Consider the following 22,717-nt stretch of genomic DNA (forward strand, 5'->3'; position numbering starts at 1 on the left):
TGCAGCTCGCTTTTTATTTACGATCTCACCTTCTGACGAGAACACCTGTTCAGAGTGCACAGATGTTCCTGATACACACAAATATTAGCAAGCCAGCTTGGAGAGTTGTAGGTTTGTAGCGACTCAGTGTCTCTTCACCAATCAGTGAGCTGCGGTCTGCAGAGAGACGAGTTTCCCTCACGTCAGTCTGCATCTCCTGAATCACACCCCAGTTGCTTTAGCCACAACATTACTGTCTTTATTTACTGAGGTCAAGAGGTCATGCAGAGGTCGAGTACCGATGAGAGCACCCCCTGCTGGATCAAACTACTTCAGAAGACATGCACTAACAGACTGAATAGAACGGCTCACTACAGTTCAAGCGTAAATTCTCCAAGTAGCAGAACCGCATATGATGTTTACAGGATATGATGTTTACATACACAAACCCAAAAACCGGATACTTTAAAGACCGGATCAGAACCAGGATACTCAAGTCCATCAGAGCCTTCAGAGTCAGAAACATGATGATACTCACAATTTATAATTCATGGCCACCTCCACGAAGTATTTCCTCCTCTGACGGTAAACTTCGTCCTTAAAACCCTAACAGGAAACATAAAACACCTGGTGACCTCAGCTGCTGCCCCCTGGTGGAAGTTAGCAGTATTACACTTACAGGATGGTAGGCCCCCCCCCAGTGGAAGGTAGCAGTATTACACTTATAGGATGGTAGGCCCCCCCCCAGTGGAAGGTAGCAGTATTACACTTATAGGATGGTCAGCGCCCCCTGATGGAGGTTAGCAGTATTACACTTACAGGATTGTTAGCTCCCACTGGTGGATGTTAACGGTATTACACTTACAGGATGGTCAGCCCCCCCCCCCCCCCCCCCCCCGGTGGAGGTTAGCAGTATTACACTTACAGGATGGTTAGCTCCCACTGGTGGATGCTAGCAGTATTGCATTTACAGGATGGTCGGCGCCCCCTGGTGGATGTTAGCAGTATTACACTTACAGGATGGTCAGCCCCCCCTGGTGGATGTTAGCAGTATTGCATTTACAGGATGGTCGGCGCCCCCCTGGTGGATGTTAGCAGTAGTACACTTACAGGATGGTCAGCCCCCCCCTGGTGGATGTTAACAGTATTACACTTACAGGATGGTCAGCCCCCCCCCCCCCCCCCCCCCCCGGTGGATGTTAGCAGTATTACACTTACAGGATGGTCAGCGTCCAGCTCCGATCCGTACATCAGAACTCTGTGAGAACACTGATCCAACTCAGAGATCTTCATGGGGAACCAGGGAACCTCATCTTCATCTGAGGACACAAAACCAGAAAAACACAAGCACATCCATTTGTTTGTTTGTTGACATGGAGATGGTTGTGAAGGGTAACAGCTCAGGTGAGTTTACCTGCCTCAGCAGACCAGGTGTGTTCAGCTGTGTTAAAGGACACGATGTTGACGTGGTCTCTTAGGATCTGCAGCAGCTCGTTGAACTCCTTCTTGCTGCAGCTGCAGTCGGCAAAGATCTCCACCTCGCCCAGGACTCGCCGAGACACTCGAGACTCAATGTGGTTCAGGTTCACTCGTTTCTCCTGCAGGTGGGAGGAGATGAGGAGAAGATGAAGAAAGGAAGGGAGGACAGGAGACAAGGAAAGGAGGGGGAGGAGAGAAAGAGGAGAGAAGGAGAGGAGAGGAGAGTAGGAGAGGAGAGTAGACGAGATGAGGAGAGGTGAGGAAAAGAGGAAATGAGGGCAGGAGAGGAAGGGAGGAGAGGATAGAAGGAGAGGAGAAGAAAAGAGGAAAGGAGGAAAGAAGAGGAGAGGAGAGGAGAGGAGAGGAGTAGATTAGACGAGGAGAAGAGAGGAGCGGGGAGGAGGAAAGGTCCATGATGTGACTCCTCGCAGGCTGATAAAACATTTCTCATCATTATTTGAACTGAACATTTGAAGTTTGATCAGGTGTGATCTCACCTGGAAGACTCGGAGCGCTCGGACCAAACAGCCCACCTCGTTCTTCAGAGAAAAGATCACCGCCGTTTTCCCAGAATCCTCTGCTGCTCCCTCCGAGTCCGGCTTCTCTTTAATGGGACAGAAGGACTGACGCCGAGACTGGACCACAACAACAACAACAACAACAACAGTAAACATATACAATGTACAACAATTAATTGTTTTTATTTTGATAGTTTCAGATTTAATAAAGTAATCGAACATGGTGATTCTCTTTTCTGACCATCTTTGTGATGATTTTCAAGATGTTTATGTAGACTGAAATTAGAATCGTGTTTATAAAATGTGAAACATAAATAAACTTGTAATGCTGACATGACATCACAAGTTTAAACGAGTCAACTCCTCGTCAGACTCAGTTTCCACATCATCCAAAACACACAGGAGGAAGAGGAAGAGGAGGAGGAGGAGGAGGAGCGAGGAAGAGAGACGAGGAGGAGGAAGAGGAAGAGGAAGCGGAAGCGGAGGAGGAGGAGGAAGAGAGAGGAGGAAGAGGAGGAGGAGGAGGAGGAGGAAGAGGAGGAGGAAGAGGAGGACGAGGACGAGGAAGACGAGGAGGAGGAAGAGAGAGGAGGAGGACGAGGACAAGGACGAGGACGAGGACAAGGAAGACGAGGAGGAGGAAGAGAGAGGAGGAGGAGGAGGAGGAAGAGGAGGAGGAAGAGGAGGACGAGGACGAGGACGAGGACGAGGATGAGGAAGAGGAGGAGGAGGAAGAGGAGCAGGAGGAGGAGGAGGAGGAGAGGGAAGGTGATGGAGATGAAGAAGAGAGTGCGTCCTCACCATCTGCCCGCCCGTGTGGCGTTGCTGCTGGAACATGGCGGAGTCGAGCGACATCCCCCTTCTGGACCAGTACTTGCTGGAGAACATCATCATGGCGGGCTGCATCTTGGGCGGGGGGCCCGGGGGGGGCCCGTCCTTCATCACATGGGACGAGGCCATGGGGAACCAATGAGTGTACGAGTACCACGGCTCCAGGTCTGCACCTGCTCAGACACACACCTAAAGGAACGGAGAGAGACACAGACGGACGCAGTCTCCCCCCCGAGTCTGGAGATATATACTGAGACACACAGGGGGGAGGAGGCTGGGGAGGGGAGGCTCCTCCCCCCTCAGCAGACGTCCCCTCTCTGCAGGCTTTAACAACCATGAGGTTCAGAGAGAACATTTTTACACAAAACAGTACGGAAGCCCTGAGCGGACAAACAAACAGGAACGAGGAAACGAGATCTAACCTTTTTCATCGTCTTCTTTTCCTGGGACTTGTCTGTTGTTTTCTCAATATTCCTTGTATTTCTCTCCTGAACTCTGAATAACAACGCGGTTTTCCAAGATAAACATGTCAAGGTTTCAGGAAAGCTGCAGGAGTTTACTCGAGTCAAATAAAAAGTAACATTTTATGTCCACTCAGGGCTTCCATGACCGAAGGTTTCAAAAAGGACCAAAACTTTGAGAAAGCTTCAGATCTTCAGTCAGATTTTTACTTAAGAGTGAGAGAAAGCATCGAGGAATACAAAACATCTGTACGAAACATCTGTATGAAACATGTTGGATGAGTTAGCATCAAGCTAACACAACTGTCGGTCTGTAAATTATGAATTCAGCTACGTGGTCATTTTAATATTATTTGGCCACACGTAAAAAGTATTTTGTTACAGTTATTTTTATTGGTATAGCCACGGCCAGCATTGCGGTTGGATAGTCGGGTCGCCAAAAGCCTAGCGGTTGTGTTGTGCACCTCATGTACAGAGGCTACAGTCCTCATTGCAGCGGCCGCAGGTTCACATCCAACCTCTGCCCTTTGCTGCATCCAGGTATTTATCTTTTTTTTCATATTCCATTCTATGATTTCTGATCGAACTTTGTACTCAATGTGGCGCCATATTTATTATGAATGGTTTCTGACACAACCTGGGACTTCTATTTGGTTGCCGTGGTAACGAGCAGGTATCAATGTTGTTTGAGTTCTCATATCAAAGTTTGGTGCTATGACAAGCGTCGTGACAGGAACTGAGAGTCTGTGATCTCATCAACAGCTCTGTGTTTCCTCGTCTTTCTATAATTAGCTGAAGCGTTTCTGTGCAGCCTCACCATGAATGACAGTCCGCCATCAAACCCACAACAGCCTCCACCTCAATAAAACCTGCAGAGATGGTTAGCTGATTAGTGGCGGCAGGCAACGGGCGACGTGCTATCAGCCGGGAGAGCTCAGACAATTTCCTGCCTGACAGGAAATGAAAGAGCAGTGAGGCGGCTTTGTTCTGACTCTGAAGCAGCTTTATGAGCAGATTGCAGGTGATACCTCCCTCCATCTCCTCTACCTCCAACGCCAAAAGCCTCCCATCAAAGGGGGGAGGAGGACGAGGGGGAAGACGTCCATCATGCAGATGAGAGCAGCTGAAATGACATTTGGATCCGTTTAGCTGCAGCTCTGACATTTCTGCAGATTCATGAATGAATTAAAGATGAAAAGCAGCTCCGCATGCTCGTCTGTCTCTGCTCAGCCGTCAATAAAAAACATTTTATTTTTAGTTATTCCTGTTTTAACAACATTTAACATTGTTTATGTCCGCACAGGGTTTGGTCACATTAGTGTGCAGAAACATTTCCAACATGTTTGTGTTTTTCAGACAGCGTGCAGGAGTACCCCATATTATGTAGGACTTAGTATGGTTTGATTTGAACTACAATCATGTCAAAGTTTAAAATTCTGGCATTGTGACCCGTCACCTACATTTTAACCTTATACCTGTGCATTAGAGCTGTGGTCCCCAACCTTACTCACTTCGAGCCCCCTGCTACTAGGGAGGCTGTGGATCAGTTGGTAGAGTTGGACGCCTTTCAACTGGAAGGTCAGGGGTTCAATCCCCAGCTCTTGCAGCCATGTGTCCAATGTGTCCTTGAGCAAGTTGCTCCTGCTTCTTCATTGGCGGCACGAGTGTGTGTGTATGGATGAGTTATTACTGATGGACTCTACTCAGCAGCCTCTACCATCAGTCTGTGCATGTGTAGGTGTGACCTGCGGTGTAAAGAGAGGGTGGGGATGTAGCTTCATGTTTTAACAAATAAAGTCAGCTCATGCATTTTGTGTCGATTAGTTTGCAGATTAAAGACACTTTAACATCGGAAGAAAGACGCTTGTGTGCGTACCAGCTGTGCAGTAGGTCGGCATGCTGTCTTAAAAAGCAAAATCAGGGGTTTTGTGTAGGACTTCTATTTCTGTCGATCAATATCAGATTGAAGTTGAAGATTCTTATATTGTGAAAACAATACATCAACAGTTCACTCAGTTTTGCTGTGGGATCATAAAAACAGAGACTGATGGGACTGTAGCAGCTTACAACCTCTTTATAGTGTTAGCATGATCCGTGGGGTTCCTCAGGGTTCTATTCTCGGTCCTCTATAGCTTCTTTTTAGTTACAGCTAAGACTGTAACAGGTATCAGTGCTGTTTGATTTGAACCAGAATCATCTCAAAGTTTAAAAGTTCAAGTATCATGACAGCCCTGTGTTGTTTATGAGTCAAAGTGAAATCGTTTTATTGCCCGAACGTTGAGTCGATGACATTAAGAGCGGGAATCAGATTTAAATGATCTGGAACAGGAACATAAAGATGAAGCAGAGTTCAGCTTGAATCCACAACATTATATATTATTTTATCTGCTCTGAGACTTTAAAGTGACCATCTTCTCATGACTTTATAATAACATACTGTGATCATTAACCTGTGATTCTCTTTGTTTTCTCATCAGGAGATACATGAGGAGATTAAAGTTATGATCTGATCTCTACCTGTCACAGTTATACACTGAACAGCTCACCGCTATTGCTAACACTACATCTCCTCCTGCTGCTTCACCTAATAACACTTTTATTGTGAAGGAGCCACAGGAAACAGGTTAGGGCTGGCAGTTATCCACACCTCCCGCATAATGCCCTGTGGTATCCATGGTAACTACACAGGCATTGGGAGGTAAATGTGAGCAGAGTTTTATAAAAACGTTTGGCCGTCAGAACAACGGTGTTAGCAGTGTTAGCAAGATTAGCATTGTTGGTGTGCCATGTTAGCATCACAATATTTGAGCAGCAAGATCATAAAATAAAAGTTCGATTAAGCAGGACGGAAACAAACTTTCTGGAGTTTAAATTTGAGCAATTGGTTAAAAAACTTTATTGACTTTGGTTCTGAGCGACGTGACAAACAATGGTAATACATTTTAAACGCTAATAAATCAATCTGATGGTGGAGATTAAACCTGAGAACTCCTCATTTAACTCCCAACGAGAAACAAAACTTGACCTCCAATGAGATCACTTCATAAAAACACAACTCAACTTAATCCAGCACCAATCAGCTGATCGACACTCGAGAGGGTTATGTAAAGAAATATGATGATAATAATAATAATGATAATAATGATGTGTGTGATGGGCTGGGCTGTAAATAAAATCCTCATCATGGACCGGAAACCTCGTCACAGGGTTGCCACATGAGGCTTCGCCCACCTGTTGCTCCATCGGGGGGGGGGGTTACCTTAACGTCACAGCTGTGGTACTAATCAGTAATTACTCTAATAACCCCCACAGTAGAAACGTGATTTAAAGACAATTTCTATATGATTGTAATAAATCAGAATTTCTGCGGAGTGACACATTAATGAAGTTCATAGAACCCTATTTAGACCAGAGGTTTCATATTTACGCCCCTGTGACGTTTCGCCTTCAATCCGAATGTCGCAGGGACGTAATGGGGGAACAAAGGGATCCCTCCACTGCACGTCTTTAGAGGTAGTAACAGAGGTGTTACTGAGGGGAGATGGTTTTAGCAGAGCAAGAGGGGGAGCACAGCGCTGTGTGTGTATGTGGAGCTCCCACATTGCCGTGCTTCTAAAACTCAATGTGAATTCACAGACTGGGGCGCCAATATTACCCCGACCACATTACTGTGACGACCGTACATCAACAGTTCAGTCAGTTTTGCTGGGGAATCATAAAAACAAATCAACTGAGGAGACTGAGGCCGCTTACATCCTGTTTGTAGTGTTGGATGATCCGTGGGGTTCCTCAGGGTTCTATGCTCGGTCCTTTAAAGTTTCTAATTACTTACAGCTAAACAGACACTACAACAGGTTATCAATACTGCTTGATTTGTACATTTGAATCATCTCCAAGTTTAACATTCTGATAACACGACAGCCCTGATTCTGGCTGAGAGATTTTCTCTGAATAAGCATGAAGTGTCGCATTATGATTGAACACCAGCTCTTTATTGTGAAGACTTATGAATCATTTTCAGAAGAAAGATTCATAACACTGCTTTCTGTCTCAGCTTCTCCTGTTAGCCTCTCCTGTTAGCTTCTCCTGTCCAGACACATAATAATGCCCCCCCCCCCTTCTGATGGAGTATGGAGAGCATCATCAGCAGAGAAGGAATGACTGAATCAAAGAGACAATATGGTACAAGAAATTACAAAAATAAGATTCTTAATAATCTCAATTCCTTTTATACATTTTCCTCCTCCTGACTGGAGGGGATGGGGGTCGGCCCCCCTCCTCTGACACCTCAGTCAGTCTCTGTTCACTACGATATGAAGGCCACTTTACAACTGTTGGTGTGAGAGCTTGTTTCTCTCAAGTGTCCGTTAGAGCAGGCGTCCGTTCGCAGAGACGCTCCGACAGAGGGAGATGAGGCGCCAGCCGACGACTCAGAGATGCCAACGCTGGAGTCGAAGCCCAGGATCACACTGACCGCATGAGGGAGGTCCTGGAGGAGGAGAGAGAGAGGAGAGGAGGAAAGGAAGAGACGGAAGTAGTGGATGAGGAGGTTCGGAAGGTAGACAGAGGAAAAGGAGAGAAGAGGAGAATAAGTAGCGGTTAAGATGGGAGATGGGAGGAGGGGGAGAGGAGAATGAGGAGGGGGAGTAATGACAGGTCAGAAACATGTTTATATGACGGAGCTGAATAAAAACAGTTTTCCTGTAACTAAAGCTTCAATAACTCTTGATTAAAAACAGTGATTTAGTGAAGATGGTTTGGTAGAGAGCGATGTGAAGCTTTGTTCATTTCATCTTTATTTTCATGTGAGTTAAAGCAAACATGGACTGAACCCGTGCAGTTATGTGTCCTGGATTAGTGTAAGAACGAAGGGTCTCTGAACGCACCTTACAGCTCTTGATCTGCAGACAGATCCCCTCCGACTTCTGCAGGATTTCTTCGATGTCCAGCTTCATTGAGAGCTCGTTTATATGCTGTAACAAAAACACACAAACATCACTTTGATGACATCTCTCAGCCTGCTAAACAGCGAGGTCGTCATCTGTTATTATTTTGAGTGGCAGAAAAGCCCGTACTAGTGTCTTTTAGGACACGCAGAACGTGATGGATGTTTGAGAACTTTCTGGAAAAAAGTCTGAGGAGTGTGAAGGGTTAAATATGTTAAAGAACGATGTGCTGATGAGAGAAGATCATCATCTCTGACTCTAATGAAGAACAGAAACACAACCAGACGCAGACAACACTGCGATCCAATCAGACAGGAGTGGTCGTCCTCCTCCTCCTCATTAAAGGGGTCTTATTATGCTTTTTCTGGTTTTATATGCTCTTTAGCGTGTTTTCCATGTATCCTGTGCATGTTTAGGCACATCTATGTGCAAAAATTCAAAGTCCGCGGCTTCGCCTACGTCCTCCTGTTAGCTGTAGCATTAGCTGCATGTAACGCTCGGTTCTAGCCCCCCTCGAAAAAAATTTGCCAGTGTGACGTCTTGTCAGTGTGAGATCACTGATCTAAGCCCATTGACTCGTTGTGGCAAGCCCTGCAGCTCATGTTGCACGCCCATTAACTTCTTTAGCACGCCTACAATATGCCGTAGCCTGCGGTAGCACAGTAGTGCTAAGGTGCTAATGTTTTTGCTCTGCTCGGAGCCAAAGTGGCTGCATTCCCAATATGGTAAAAGGGGCGTGACATTTCCGAGAACCGTGCTGAGCCACTGACCAATTACAGCAGAGCTGACAGGCCAACCAATCAGATCAGACTTGGCACACGTGGGGACTCTGAATGTGGGCACTTCAGAGCCTTAGAGAGAGAGTCAGAAGCGAGCCGGTGCATGGAGCGACAGTACATGAAAACAGACACTTTTTTTTAAATTTAGCTATTGTGAACATACTTTAGTAGGTACATACAGTAGATTAAATATACAAACCCCAAAAAGGGCATAATATGACCTCTTAAAGGGCGTTTTCATATTAGGCGCCATACCCCCCCACCTCCGCTCTGTAATCGAGTACATCTACGTATGTACAAAGTTACAAAACAGCAGATGGCGCTATGCACATAGTTGGTTTGCAAATCCGCCAAAAAGCAGAAAGTAACCATGGCAACAACTCTCATGATCAACTGGGCGACATTTGTTTGAGTCTCGTGCAGACAATGAAGTCCATCCTGCTAACTGTGGATGTTTTAGTTATTCATGAGACGTTAAAAACGACTTGCAGCTCAGAGGAGGAGATGAGCCAGAGCAGCACTCTACTCGCTGACTGCAACTTGCACCCCACTTCCTTGTTTGAGCACGGTGCCATTCCCATGCTCCTTAGTTACTGTAATTGGTTAGACTAAACCTCTCGTCTCCGGTCTCCTTTTCATTCAAAACAAATGAAAATATCTCATGATGTTACGACTTCTTTTTAAAATACTGATTCAGTTCTAAACTAGTCCTCAGTGACAGAATATGGACAGAGATACAGCAGGGTGTCTGAGGAGAACTCGACATCTCTACATTTAAAATATGATCCATGACTGATTATGGAGATGTCGGCTAACGTTAGCAGTCCTCCTGTGGCTGCTCGCCGTCTCACCTCCACCGACTGACCTCTGGACACCATCAGTGACCATCTCTGGAGCCAGGGGTCTGAAACATCTTCTAAATGTCGCCAAAATGGCCTTCAATACCTATCGGCCAGCCCTAGTTCACACTGGTCAAATGAACAGGACTTTGGGGTCAGGTGTACTCTGATCTGGACCTGGGTCCCTGATGTAAAACCAATTTAGGAGAACAGAGTAGAGTCACCTTGAGGATCTCGTTGAAGCCGTAGTTCTCCTCCATGATCTTGTGTTTCTCAGAGTCCAGGATGGCACAGCAGACCAGCAGGTGGAAGTTCTGACAGGGCAGCCCGGTCCACATCACCTGGAGACAGCACACACACACATACACACACAGGTAAAGACCGGTACACAGGTACACACAGGTACTTCACACAGCAGGGGGACCGATGAAAGAGTGACTGACCTCCCACAGTCGCAGCACGTCCTGGAAGCTGAGCTCTCTCTTGAATCTGATCAGTAACCATCGGAAACAGAAGTACAGGTAGCCTGAATCCTGAGACTCTGTGAACCAATCACATCACACAGGTGTACTAGTTATTATTCATCACATTAATGCTCACTACTTATATCTTACTGTTCTGCACCTGCAGCTGACTGCTGATAAAAACATCAACAAGCATTCTGATTGGACAACAAGAGGAAAACCACATTACTGGGACTTTTCACTCTGTATCCCTCCGCCTCCGCCTGGAGCTCTGAATACTTTTAATTAACTTTACATTCAGAGGAGCTGCTCTGCGGTTACTGTGGACAGATATCTACGCTCTGATGACGCTTTCGGGCTTGTTAGATGCGTCAACGCAGCTGCTATCTTTAAGAGGGGTAGCAGAAACTCTTCATGGATGTAGCATAAAATCCAGGATATAAGTCGCAGTCTGATTTTGGAGATCTCCCAAAGACAAAAAAAAGGTTTAAACTGTCGTCCAGCAAGACAATTTTTATCAAGTTCAGCAAAGTTGATCGACCACAGCAGCGTGTCAGCACGTCCTGCAGCTCTTATGACATCACACCGCTGACCGCTGTAAGACATCAAAGTGTTCGCTCACAGCTGCATGAAGAACGAAGTCTGCAGCTGGAATCATTTTTATTTTAGATTTGTTTGAACTGGATTATGTGAAAACAGACGTCCTGTAACATCGTTACATCATCACAGAGCAAACTGTGTTTCTTACCGAGGTAGTTCCAGAAGGAGACATCGAGCAGTCTGAGCAGAGAGCTGAGCTGGATCAGCTGAGTCTTCATGCCCTGCATCTGCTCCTCAAAGTTCTGGTGCTGAAATACAACAACACAGTTAAATACCTAAATTTAAACTTCCATAAGATACGAGTAAAAACATCGACACCCGGAGCTGGGTACACCTCGCTCTTACGTGGTCAGATGGCTCATCAACCTGAGCGAGAGGACAGCGCGCCCTGTCCTTCAGAGAAATTATTGAATAACATCTCTGCCCCGGGTGCTTTTATTGGGAAATGCTGCTTGATGTTTGTTGATGTTGGTGTTATGGTTTAAAAAGTGACCTTGTTAACTGGTGACTTTTGGCTGAGTGTGTCTGTGGTTACCATACTAACAGCAGATGTTGGAGACAGAAAGTGTCCTAACGAATGTCATTTAGTTTCGTTTTTTGTTGTCATGTCAAAGACACTTACTGTATGTACATTGGCAATGTTCACAAACACACACACATATATACAGACACACACGTCTGTGTGTAGTCTGTTTTCTCACCATCTGGTCCATGAAGTAGACGAAGCACCAGAAGGCGTCCACCTCGTTCTCCATCACGTAGAGGATTGGAGACAGCAAGTCGCTCATACCCTGCACATAGCCTGAGGAGGAGGAGGGACACCCATCAGATCAGTTAGTGTGTATTTTATCAAAGAGAGAAGGAGCAGGAGGAGGACATAGAGGAAGAGGAGGAGGAGGAGGAGGAGGACATAGAGGAGGAGGAGGACATAGAGGTGGAGGAGGACATAGAGGTGGAGGAGGACATAGAGGAGGAGGAGGACATAGAGGTGGAGGAGGAGGAGGAGGAGGGCATAGAGGAGGACATAGAGGAGGAGGAGAAGGACATAGAGGAGGAGGAAATAGAAGAGGAGGACATAGAGGAGGAGGAGGAGGACATAGAGGTGGAGAAGGAGGAGGAGGACATAGAGGAGGAGGAGGAGAATGACATAGAGGTGGAGCAGGAGGAGGACATAGAGGAAGAGGAGGAGGAAGACATGGAGGAGGAGGAGGAGGAGTAGGTGACTGACCCAGGTCAAAGTCAAACATGCAGTAGGTCATCAGGATGTCGTGGAGCAGGACCAGCCCGGGGTTATCGATGCCTTCATAAAAGCGGTTTGTTCTGTCGGTCCGATTCACGTCTTTCTCTGAAAGACAAACAGACAGGAGAGGGTTAACCTCTGACCCACAGACAGACACAGACAGGAGAGGGTTAACCTCTGACCCACAGACAGACACAGACAGGAGAGGGTTAACCTCTGACCCACAGACAGACACAGACAGGAGGGGGTTAACCTCTGACCCACAGACAGACACAGACAGGAGAGGGTTAACCTCTGACCCACAGACAGGAGAGGGTTAACCTCTGACCCACAGACAGACACAGACAGGAGAGGGTTAACCTCTGACCCACAGACAGGAGAGGGTTAACCTCTGACCCACAGACAGACACAGACAGGAGAGGGTTAATCTCTGACCAATCAGACTCCTGTAGTCTCTCAGTTTGGAGTTTCTTCTCTCCTGTTCAGCGCTCACTGACTTCCACTGCAGCTTCATCCTGAAGTACTCATCCCTGTTACCATGGAGACACAAACATCAGCATCATCACAACAAAAACAACCTGAAACCTAAAAAGCACAGCCGAGGGTAAATATTCCCCCTCAGTCCTTTTTGTATCTGCTTGACCTCGACGAAAAACGTCTCGTGGTCCATGATGGGCGGGCATTAGGGGTTACCATGGTAACCATGATTAGAGAACAAGTTTGCTCCTGAACTAGCCCTGTTCAGACCCCCGTTTCAAGCCCTGATATTTACTGTGACATTTCGCCTTCGCTCTGAATGTCGTGGCGGCGTAATTGGAGGACGAAATGATCCCCCATCTGTACGTTACAGAGCAGAGACAGCGGGGGAGAACATCCCTGTGTGTGTGTGTGTGTGTGTGTGTCTGACTGTGTGTGTACGTGGAGCTTCAGCTGTGCCATGCTTACACAATGCCAAAACGCAATGTGACCTCACAGACTGAGACACAAATACAACGCCATCACAGAATCAACAAGAACGTGCAAAGACGTGTTGACGGCTGAGCTTAGTTACAGTGCTTTTTGTGTGTGTGTGTGTGTGTGTGTGTGTGTGTGTGTGTGTGTGTGTGTGTGTGTGTGTGTGTGTGTGTCTGTGTCTGTGTGTCGATGTGTTTGTTTGTGTGCGTGTGTGTGTGATCATGCCTACGTTTTGTTCCTCTGCAGGGCCTTCCTCTCCTCCAGTGTGCTCTCCCAGGGGAAGTATCCCAGCAGAAACTTCCAGGCCTCCTTCCTCAAAGCGTGACATAAACCCTGCAGGTTAGAACACCACACACAGCATGAGAACACCGCCCCTATGCATGCTGGGTAATCTCACACACACACACACACACACACACACACACACACACACACACACACACACACACACACACACACACACACACACACACACACACACACACACACACACACACACACACACACACACACACACACACACACACACACACACACACACACACACACACACACACACCATGTACCACCGAGCACTGCAGCCCCAGATTGTAAATATTATCTCATAAAATTGTTATTAATGAATAGATAATAAACTTTTAAACGGTAACATGCCCCTTTAAAGATGGCGCGTTTGAGGCGGGAGACGTCGGTCATCCTGCCCTCCTGGTCCTGGTGTTTGGTCCAGTCCTCCACTGACAGAGGCCCCACCCTCGTCACCTGAGGCCTCACCCCCAGGTCAATCTGACGGAACACATACACACAGAGTCAGAGTTATTCCACTTTCATTTCAAACATCAGCACAATGTTGGGGTCTCCTCCTTGTCTCACCCGGGTGATGACCTCGAAGCCCGGCTCCTCCTGCTGGTTGATCTCCAGCCCGGGGATCACCTCTCCCAGCAGGTCGGCCACCTCCTCTGGGGGGCGCTGGTGCTGCTCCTCTGTCCCCCGGAAGGCGTCAAAGATGTAGTTGGTGACTTTGGAGAAGCCTCCCAATGTGGTGACGTACGGGTCCTTCTTAAACTTCTGCAAGAGACAAACAGAAAGCAGTTCAGACTACAACTGCAGGAGGAGGAGGAGGGTTTACCCTGAGCAGCAGGAGGAGTGTTTAACCTAAGCAGCAGGAGGAGTGTTTAACCTGAGCAGGAGGAGGAGGGTTTAACCTGAGCAGGAGGAGGAGTGTTTAACCTGAGCAGCAGGAGGAGTGTTTAATCTGAGCAGCAGGAGGAGTGTTTAGCCTGAGCAGGAGGAGGAGTGTTTAACCTGAGCAGCAGGAGGAGTGTTTAACCTGAGCAGCAGGAGGAGTGTTTAACCTGAGCAGCAGGAGCAGGAGGAGTGTTTAATCTGAGCAGGAGGAGGAGTGTTTAGCCTGAGCAGCAGGAGGAGTGTTTAGCCTGAGCAGCAGGAGGAGTGTTTAACCTGAGCAGCAGGAGCAGGAGGAGTGTTTAACCTGAGCAGCAGGAGCAGGAGGAGTGTTTAACCTGAGCAGCAGGAGGAGTGTTTAACCTGAGCAGCAGGAGGCGTGTTTAACCTGAGCAGCAGGAGGAGTGTATAGCCTGAGCAGCAGGAGGAGTGTTTAACCTGAGCAGCAGGAGGAGTGTTTAACCTGAGCAGCAGGAGCAGGAGGAGTGTTTAATCTGAGCAGGAGGAGGAGTGTTTAGCCTGAGCAGCAGGAGGAGTGTTTAGCCTGAGCAGCAGGAGGAGTGTTTAACCTGAGCAGCAGGAGCAGGAGGAGTGTTTAACCTGAGCAGCAGGAGCAGGAGGAGTGTTTAACCTGAGCAGCAGGAGGAGTGTTTAACCTGAGCAGCAGGAGGCGTGTTTAACCTGAGCAGCAGGAGGAGTGTATAGCCTGAGCAGCAGGAGGAGTGTTAAACCTGAGCAGCATGAGGAGTGTTTAACCTGAGCAGCAGGAGGAGTGTTTAATCTGAGCAGCAGGAGCAGGAGGAGTGTTTAATCTGAGCAGGAGGAGGAGTGTTTAGCCTGAGCAGCAGGAGGAGTGTTTAACCTGAGCAGCAGGAGCAGGAGGAGTGTTTAACCTGAGCAGCAGGAGGAGTGTTTAACCTGAGCAGTAGGAGGAGTGTTTAACCTGAGCAGCAGGAGGAGTGTATAGCCTGAGCAGCAGGAGGAGTGTATAGCCTGAGCAGCAGGAGGAGTGTTTAACCTGAGCAGCAGGAGGAGTGTATAGCCTGAGCAGCAGGAGGAGTGTTTAACCTGAGCAGCAGGAGGAGTGTTTAACCTGAGCAGCAGGAGCAGGAGGAGTGTTTAATCTGAGCAGGAGGAGGAGTGTTTAGCCTGAGCAGCAGGAGGAGTGTTTAGCCTGAGCAGCAGGAGGAGTGTTTAACCTGAGCAGCAGGAGCAGGAGGAGTGTTTAACCTGAGCAGCAGGAGCAGGAGGAGTGTTTAACCTGAGCAGCAGGAGGAGTGTTTAACCTGAGCAGCAGGAGGCGTGTTTAACCTGAGCAGCAGGAGGAGTGTATAGCCTGAGCAGCAGGAGGAGTGTTAAACCTGAGCAGCATGAGGAGTGTTTAACCTGAGCAGCAGGAGGAGTGTTTAATCTGAGCAGCAGGAGCAGGAGGAGTGTTTAATCTGAGCAGGAGGAGGAGTGTTTAGCCTGAGCAGCAGGAGGAGTGTTTAACCTGAGCAGCAGGAGCAGGAGGAGTGTTTAACCTGAGCAGCAGGAGGAGTGTTTAACCTGAGCAGTAGGAGGAGTGTTTAACCTGAGCAGCAGGAGGAGTGTATAGCCTGAGCAGCAGGAGGAGTGTATAGCCTGAGCTGGAGGAGGAGGAGGAGGAGGAGGAGTGTTTAATCTGAGCAGGAGGAGGAGTGTATAGACTACAGCAGGGGGAGGAGAGTAAAGGAGGAGTGTGTATTTTCTTACGTTCACGAGGCCAAAGTTGTTGTCGTCCAGCAGGTTCTCAAAGGACTGAGACAGAGCTTTGTTTGGAGTACTGACCGTCAGACACGAGCCATCATCTGCAGCCCTGCACACACACACAACACACACTGTTACCCGCACTGTTACACACACACTGGAACACACGTCACACAACTCTAACCTTTACTCTAACCTTTTAGTCCCTCCCTCCCTGAACGACACAGGATAACAGAATCATTATTTAATAATCAATATGTCAATTTAAATACAGATTAAAAGACTCTGATTGAATCTGTATGTAAATTTTCATCTTAGAATGTTTTTGTTTTCACACAAACAGAGAGGAGGAATAAGCCAATCAGCAGGCAGACGGTCAGCATGACGTCACAGTCACATGGCGGCTGTTAATGTTTTTATTCTGAAGGCTTCGATAAGAACTTTAATAACAGATATCAGCAGAGACACACACACACGCTGTCGGCTCATCTCTGATACACACACACACACACACACACACACACACACACACACACACACACACACACACACACACACACACACACACACACACACACACACACACACACACACACACACACACACACACACACACACACACACACACACACACACACACACACACACACACACGATGTACTCTCATCTCTGACACACACACACACGCTGTACTCTCACGCTGTACTCTCATCTCTGATACACACACACACACACACACACACAGACTCTGCATGATGTTTATCTCGTGAATTAGCATAGAAATCACTGCAAATGTGACGAGCTACAGAGTCACGCTGAGTGTGTGTATGTGTATGTCTGTGAGTGTATGTTCTGGCCCTGTGTTTGTATCGGATATGAGTGTGCTGTGTGCTGTGTGTGTGTGTGTATCAGAGATGAACGTACAGCGTGTGTGTGTGTCCTGGCCATGTGTGTGTGTTCCATACAGTATAGTACAGTATGTTGTTTCAGTCCACTAGTGTTCAGATTAAAGAGAAGTCCTTTATCTGTAAAACTGTCTGAGTTTCTGCAGGGAGACCAAACTCAAACAGGTGTATCATCTGTACTCACTGGCTGAGCAGAGCGAACCTCCTCAGGTAGTCCAGGAACTCGATGCTGCCGCCCTGGTGGAAGTGCAGAGGAGGCAGCGAGGACGACTCCTTCAGTTGGAAGAAGATGACAGTCCAACCTTCCTCCTTCACGGTGATGGTGCTCAGCTCACTGAGGCTGAAGGCGAACGCCCACCTGCTCCGCTCATGGCTGTGGTTCAGAGCGCCTGAGAGACCGCCAACAGGGAGAACAGAACACACATTAACCAGGTACGCCAGGTACTTTGGTCTTCTTTCTATACCACGTGTTAAAAACAATACAACCTTTGTTATGTTAATTATCCATCGTAGCGTTTTGGACAAGAGGGAGGAGCCGGAGAGGAAACCCTCGCTCCTTCTCCTCGTTGATGATAAAGAGCTCACCGTTTTCTCCGTTGGTGCAGGCTTTCTTCTTGAATGACACAGCGTTGATCATGTCCCACTCGGTCTCGTAGCTCTGCTGGGACTCTAGCAGCTGATTGGATCGCTCCCCTGAACTCTGGACCCACTCCACCACTGAGCTCGAGTCCTGACAGAAAAATACAAACACACACGCACACACTAAATCATGTCCATTTAAAAGTCTGTTGTTTGAGATGAAAGTAGCCCAAAGTGTAGTTATGGAGTCACCCAGTGTAAAAAAAACCCTGGCGCTCTGCTGCCCTCTGGTGGTGAAGAGAACAGCAGCTTGTGCAGCATGTTTTGTTTCCCGTCTTTCTTTCAGCTGTCAGATCTCATTAAACGTGTGTGTGTGTGTGTGTGTGTGTGTGTGTGTGTGTGTGTGTGTGTGTGTGTGTGTGTGTGTGTGTGTGTGTGTGTGTGTGTGTGTGTGTGTGTGTGTGTGTGTGTGGTTAGTGTATAGATTTAATTTGGATATATGTGTATAAAGCCGCAGCAGTTCAGTCTGTAAGGACTTGGGTTGGGAACTGAAGGGTCGCCGGTTCAGGTCCCGGTGCGGACAACAAATCTGGAAGTTGTTCTTGTAGCTGAAGAGATGCACTTCCCAAGTACTGCTGAAAAGCCCTTGTGCAAGGCACCGAACCCCCACCTGCTCTGCGTAGCAGTGTGTAGCCCCACTCTGACATCTTTCCATTAATGCATGTCCACAGGTCCTGTTTGTGCTTGTGTGTGATTCAGGCCTATCTGTGTGAGAAACATGTCTCTCAATAATGGAGTGTAAACCAGAATTTCCCTCAGGGATTAATAAAGTATTTTAAAAAATCAAATATAGAGGCGTGGTTAGTCAGCGTGTTTAGTTACAGAAAACAAGTCGGACCTTTCCAGCACACAGCATGTTTGTGGAGTCGACGGAGTCCTCCAGAGGTCTGTACTCCACCATCATCTCTGCATCCTGACAGACAAACAGACATCATCAACCACAGAGCGCCATGGTCTTAGGCTATCAAACAAACTGTTTAACGACACCATTTACATCCTTTGGAGTGGAAACCGTCATTTTATCAACAGAAAAAGAAAATGATTGTTGTTATGAAACCTTTAAACTTTGATATGATTCTAATAAAAATCAAATGATATCTTTACCTGTTTTATACCACGGCAGCTGAAATAGAAGTCCTAGACACCAAATATTGGGTAATTTGTTGCTTTTTAATTATCAAAAATCACAGACAAACTCCCGCACACTTGAATGAATTGTACAAATATGTTGGAAACATTGAAGAAGAGGGAGGTGCTGTAGGGCAGTGAGGGTTTCTAATCCATGACAAAAATCTGTTATCTGATCCAAACCGTGAGATTTGTGATCTCTAGCACCACTACAAGCTGCTCAGTGATCAGAGTAGTCGGTTTGGTAACAGTTTGATCTGATTGATTGATTTGATTACAGAGAGACGCCGAGTCCTGTTGTGTTACCTTGTCAACGATCCGAAGTGATCCTGAGACGAGTAAATCCTGCTCGATGCCATCTTCATCACTGCTGGTGTGAATAAAAACTCCTTCACGTTCAAACACTACCTGAAGGACCGACAGAGAGACAGTAACTAATGTTTCAAACCATTCATCATATTATCAAATAAAAACAGCGTTTCTGTCTGCAGACAAGCCGAGAGCTGTCTCCCCCCGCCCCCTCCTCTCTAGAGTCGATGCTCACGCAGGTTGCCATGTGATGAACACTGAAGCTTCAGTGTTTAGCCAGCTCTACATTGGTCTGTAAACCTTTCTGCATTCTAACCTCTCTATTTTTCAAAGCATCTCCAATATTGATCCTAGTTTGAGCACGTTTCTGCTCGTGGAGCTTATTAGAAACATGCAGAGGCTTTTTAGGTCGGGTACAATCACTTCTATCTGAACCAGTTCTCTTGCCCGCTTCCATCACTGCAACACCTGTTGGTTTGACCTGATAACTGCTCTCATATCTGGCAAACCAAGGGGCGTCTAAAACAGCTGTGTGTGTGTGTGTGTGTGTGTGTGTGTGTGTGTGTGTGTGTGTGTGTGTGTGTGTGTGTGTGTGTGTGGAGGGGGGGGGCCTTAAAACCGCCTACCTTCTCTGGTCCAAACAAATCCAGAGCATTCAGGACCAGACTCTAAAGTTAGAAGGAGGACATACTGGCTGCTGCATTGTTGTCAGAGAAGCCAGCACTTCAACATAGCATGTTTCCTTAATGTCTGATCATATAGTAAGCTCACTTTATCATTTCACTCACTACACATCTCACTGATTGGACATCAGAAGCTCTATTTTAGTGAGACTTTTTGTTGCTGTTGAACCAAAATGGAACGGAGCCTTTCCCTCTGTGAACCATGGCAGCCCTAACCGGAATTGACGTAATGGAGTTGTTAATCTGCGTGAGTCTGAGGGTACATCCCAGTTCCCTTAATTGCCTCCACTTGCATCTTAGTCCCTCCTCAGAGATGCATTGAGAGATGCAAGGAAACGAAGCAGAGAAGAGAGGAAATGAGGAGATATGTTTTAAGAGACATGAGACGTCCTTTCCTCTGTAGCGTCACGTGACGCTTGTGATGATGACATCAGCTGATCACGTTCAGCTGTCAGTCGACTTAAACAGCTGTTTATGTCTGCACAAATATGAACTGTATTATTTCTAATAAAATACACACAGTAGCAGTGTTTACTCTTTATGTTACCTGATAACAAACAACTGTAAGAACAACCTGCAGTCTGCTTCAAACCAAAAGGACAATTTTCACTGACAAAAAGATTGAATATTGAATTGTTTATTTTTGACTAATAATTTGATAATGAACGCTGTATTTCATAAACAAATATATTTTATGATGTCCTAGTAATACTGGAAATGATTTATTAAGTTCTAAATAGAGAAAATGACATTTTTCAAAAACGAAGATCATTAATGATCAGTCTGATATGAAACTTCTTTAACATAATGATAAATGTAAAACGTGTTTCTGACTGACAGACGACTCCCACGCTGTCAGGCGTTCATTCTCAATATAATAAATTAAAACGGACAGTCTGACTGATCATGAAAATAAATATAGGCCTACCTGTTAAAGTTATGAAGGAATCGCTTATGATCATTTGATTTTAACACTTCATACTAACAGACTTTTTGTTTGACAGTGAATCAAAAACAAATCAAATATAAAGTCAGGAGAGCTCGGTCTACTCTCCATTATATTGATTTTATAGAACTTATGCTTCATATTTCGTTGTTGCTCCTCATGTCAAACACTTTTTTAACCCCAGCTCATCACAGACTGACTCTTTACAAACTGACAGATGTTTACAGTCTGTTTAAATGTCCAACGATGAGTGATAATCGATAAGGGGGCGTGCCTGTCAGTAAAAAGACTTCCGCAAAGTCAGCAGCTCTCGTGTATCCTCGGTCATCGCTCCTCAGATCTCTCTCCTCTCTCCTCAGATCTCTCTCCTCTCTCCTCTCTCCTCTCTCCTCCCTCCTCTCTCCTCCGTTCAGTTATAAGAGTTTTAGGACGATCCTTAACATGGCGGGTCTAAAACTACTTCCGGATCGGCCGAGGAGCGAGGAGACAGCATTTAAGAGAACTTAGATGCAGGGCGATAAACAAACAGGGCCTGCGTCACATATATAAAGATCAGCTGGTGGGTTAACTCCTCCTCCAGAGGTGTAATGTTTTATTTTGATTTTCAAACCGGAACAGGAAGTACGTTTACTAACGTCAGCCTGTAGTTTCCACTGACTGATGTCCACCTGTAAGGATGATTTATATCCGTTTATTGTGTCTGTTCTTTAATCTAAAACCTCGATGAGGAAGTTTAATAGTTCCTCTCTCCCCTGGGCCCAAACTGTCAACAACAAGCAGCAGCTAGCTTCGTGAACACTTCATCATACCACCAGACCGAGCTGGTCTCTTTTATCTGAACAAACAATATAATCACACTGTGGTCATGTTTTCGATGTTGTTGTTGTTGTTGTTGTTGTTGTTGTTGTTGTTCTGTCCTCGTGCTCTTATGTGATGATGTGTTTAGGACTACTGCTCTGTTAGCTTAGCGGCTAACTTCAGCTAACTCATTAGCTGGTGAACTAACTGGGAAACACGGACCAGTGACGTCAGACTGACGCGGCTATTAAGGTCGTATTAAAGTTATAAACATCATATTTAACAGACTTTCTTCACGATAAATAATGTCTTCATGTATTTTTACCTTGACCAAAGAGTCCGCCGCCATGTCGCCTCTTGCCTGGTGACGTCAGCAGCTCACGTGTCTGTCAGCCACCAAAACAAAACTGACAACTCAGCTTCCGGCGGAGAGCTTTGCGCAAGCGCACTGCGTGTTTTCCGAGCTCACGAAATAATAAATAAACCGTAAAGACATTTGTTCATGACTGAGTGAATTAATGCTGAAGCTCTGATTGGATACGAGCCGATATTATCCAAACCTTAAAAAAATAAATAAGCATTTAAAACATCATAAAGTTAAAATAAGACATTAAAAACAAATCTGTATTTGATTTAAGCCAATAAACATTTAAACCCTAAATACCGACAACACTCCTGCTTAGGAGTGTTTTTATAAAAATATAACACTTTTTGAGTGAGCTCAGCATTTGCACTTGTTTGTTTGTGTTTACACTTTATGTTAAATTGGGAAATTGAACCCTGCATGCTGTTGAAATAACCCAAATATTAATATGGGGGCAGCAGTAGCTCAGTCTCTAGGGACCTTGGTTGGGTACCGGAGGGTCGCTGGTTCAAGTCGTGGTGCAGGACTGCCCCCTCCACACTGTCAAGGGGGCAGTCCTGAACAGAGCTGGCATTCTTCACCAGCTTGTTCCGTTTGTTCCTGTCACTTTACCGTGATGCTGCTGCTCCAGCAGACCACTCCGTACAGGATGACTGATGCTGCCACAGAGTTGTAAAAGGTCCTCAGGAGGTCCCCCTGCACTCCGGAGGACCTGAGTCTCCTCAACAAGTGAAGTCTGCTCTCGCCTTTCTTATACAGTATGTTGATAGTCCAGCCAAGCTTATTGTTTGCTTGGTGTTAGAAGAGTGAGTCTGTGCCTGGGATAGTCCAACTGCAGCTCTTTGGTTTTACCCGCGTTGATCTGGAGGCAGTTCCGCTGGCACCAGTCCACATAGTCCAGGTTGAGTTCTCTGTACTCCCCTCGTCCCCATCAGTGATGGGACC

General features: G+C 46.5%; 2 protein-coding genes across 2 annotated transcripts in view; both read right to left on the bottom strand.

The window, feature by feature from the left end:
• tph2 (tryptophan hydroxylase 2 (tryptophan 5-monooxygenase)) overlaps nt 1-3,039 on the bottom strand; it is a 6,166-nt gene extending 3,127 nt beyond the window's left edge. Inside the window, exons 1-5 of the mRNA XM_020653578.3 lie at nt 2,778-3,039; nt 1,956-2,093; nt 1,394-1,577; nt 1,198-1,298; nt 518-585 (exon numbers count right to left, since the gene is read on the bottom strand). Of these exons, the coding sequence (XP_020509234.1) occupies nt 518-585; nt 1,198-1,298; nt 1,394-1,577; nt 1,956-2,093; nt 2,778-2,936 (650 nt within the window). The 5' untranslated portion in view covers nt 2,937-3,039. The remainder of the gene's footprint in view (nt 1-517; nt 586-1,197; nt 1,299-1,393; nt 1,578-1,955; nt 2,094-2,777) is intronic.
• Nucleotides 3,040-6,140: 3,101 nt separating this feature from the next.
• On the bottom strand, nt 6,141-21,873 carry tbc1d15 (TBC1 domain family, member 15). Its single transcript, XM_065956772.1, has 17 exons — nt 21,734-21,873; nt 18,979-19,080; nt 18,383-18,457; nt 17,491-17,635; nt 17,090-17,294; nt 16,007-16,109; nt 13,961-14,155; nt 13,745-13,873; nt 13,320-13,423; nt 12,572-12,666; nt 12,125-12,241; nt 11,598-11,698; nt 11,045-11,144; nt 10,276-10,373; nt 10,057-10,173; nt 8,155-8,241; nt 6,141-7,757 (listed from the first exon to the last, which is right to left on the bottom strand). Exons 1-17 carry the CDS (start codon nt 21,755-21,757, stop codon nt 7,575-7,577), a joined length of 1,980 nt encoding a protein of 659 aa, XP_065812844.1. The 5' UTR covers nt 21,758-21,873; the 3' UTR covers nt 6,141-7,574.
• Nucleotides 21,874-22,717: the final 844 nt, after the last annotated feature.

Source organism: Labrus bergylta, chromosome 7 (genome assembly GCF_963930695.1).
Source record: "Labrus bergylta chromosome 7, fLabBer1.1, whole genome shotgun sequence".
NCBI lineage: Eukaryota > Metazoa > Chordata > Actinopteri > Labriformes > Labridae > Labrus > Labrus bergylta.

What these genes read in the sequence shown, in the direction of transcription:
- tbc1d15 (XM_065956772.1), bottom strand. Translation starts at nt 21,757, where the DNA reads ATGGCGGCGGACTCTTTGGTCAAG. An exon ending in CGGCGGACTCTTTGGTCAAG is followed by an intron (nt 19,081 to 21,733) that starts GTAAAAATACAT and finishes TCGGTCCTTCAG; the next exon opens with GTAGTGTTTGAACGTGAAGG. An exon ending in AGGTTCGCTCTGCTCAGCCA is followed by an intron (nt 16,110 to 17,089) that starts GTGAGTACAGAT and finishes GTGTGTGTGCAG; the next exon opens with GGCTGCAGATGATGGCTCGT.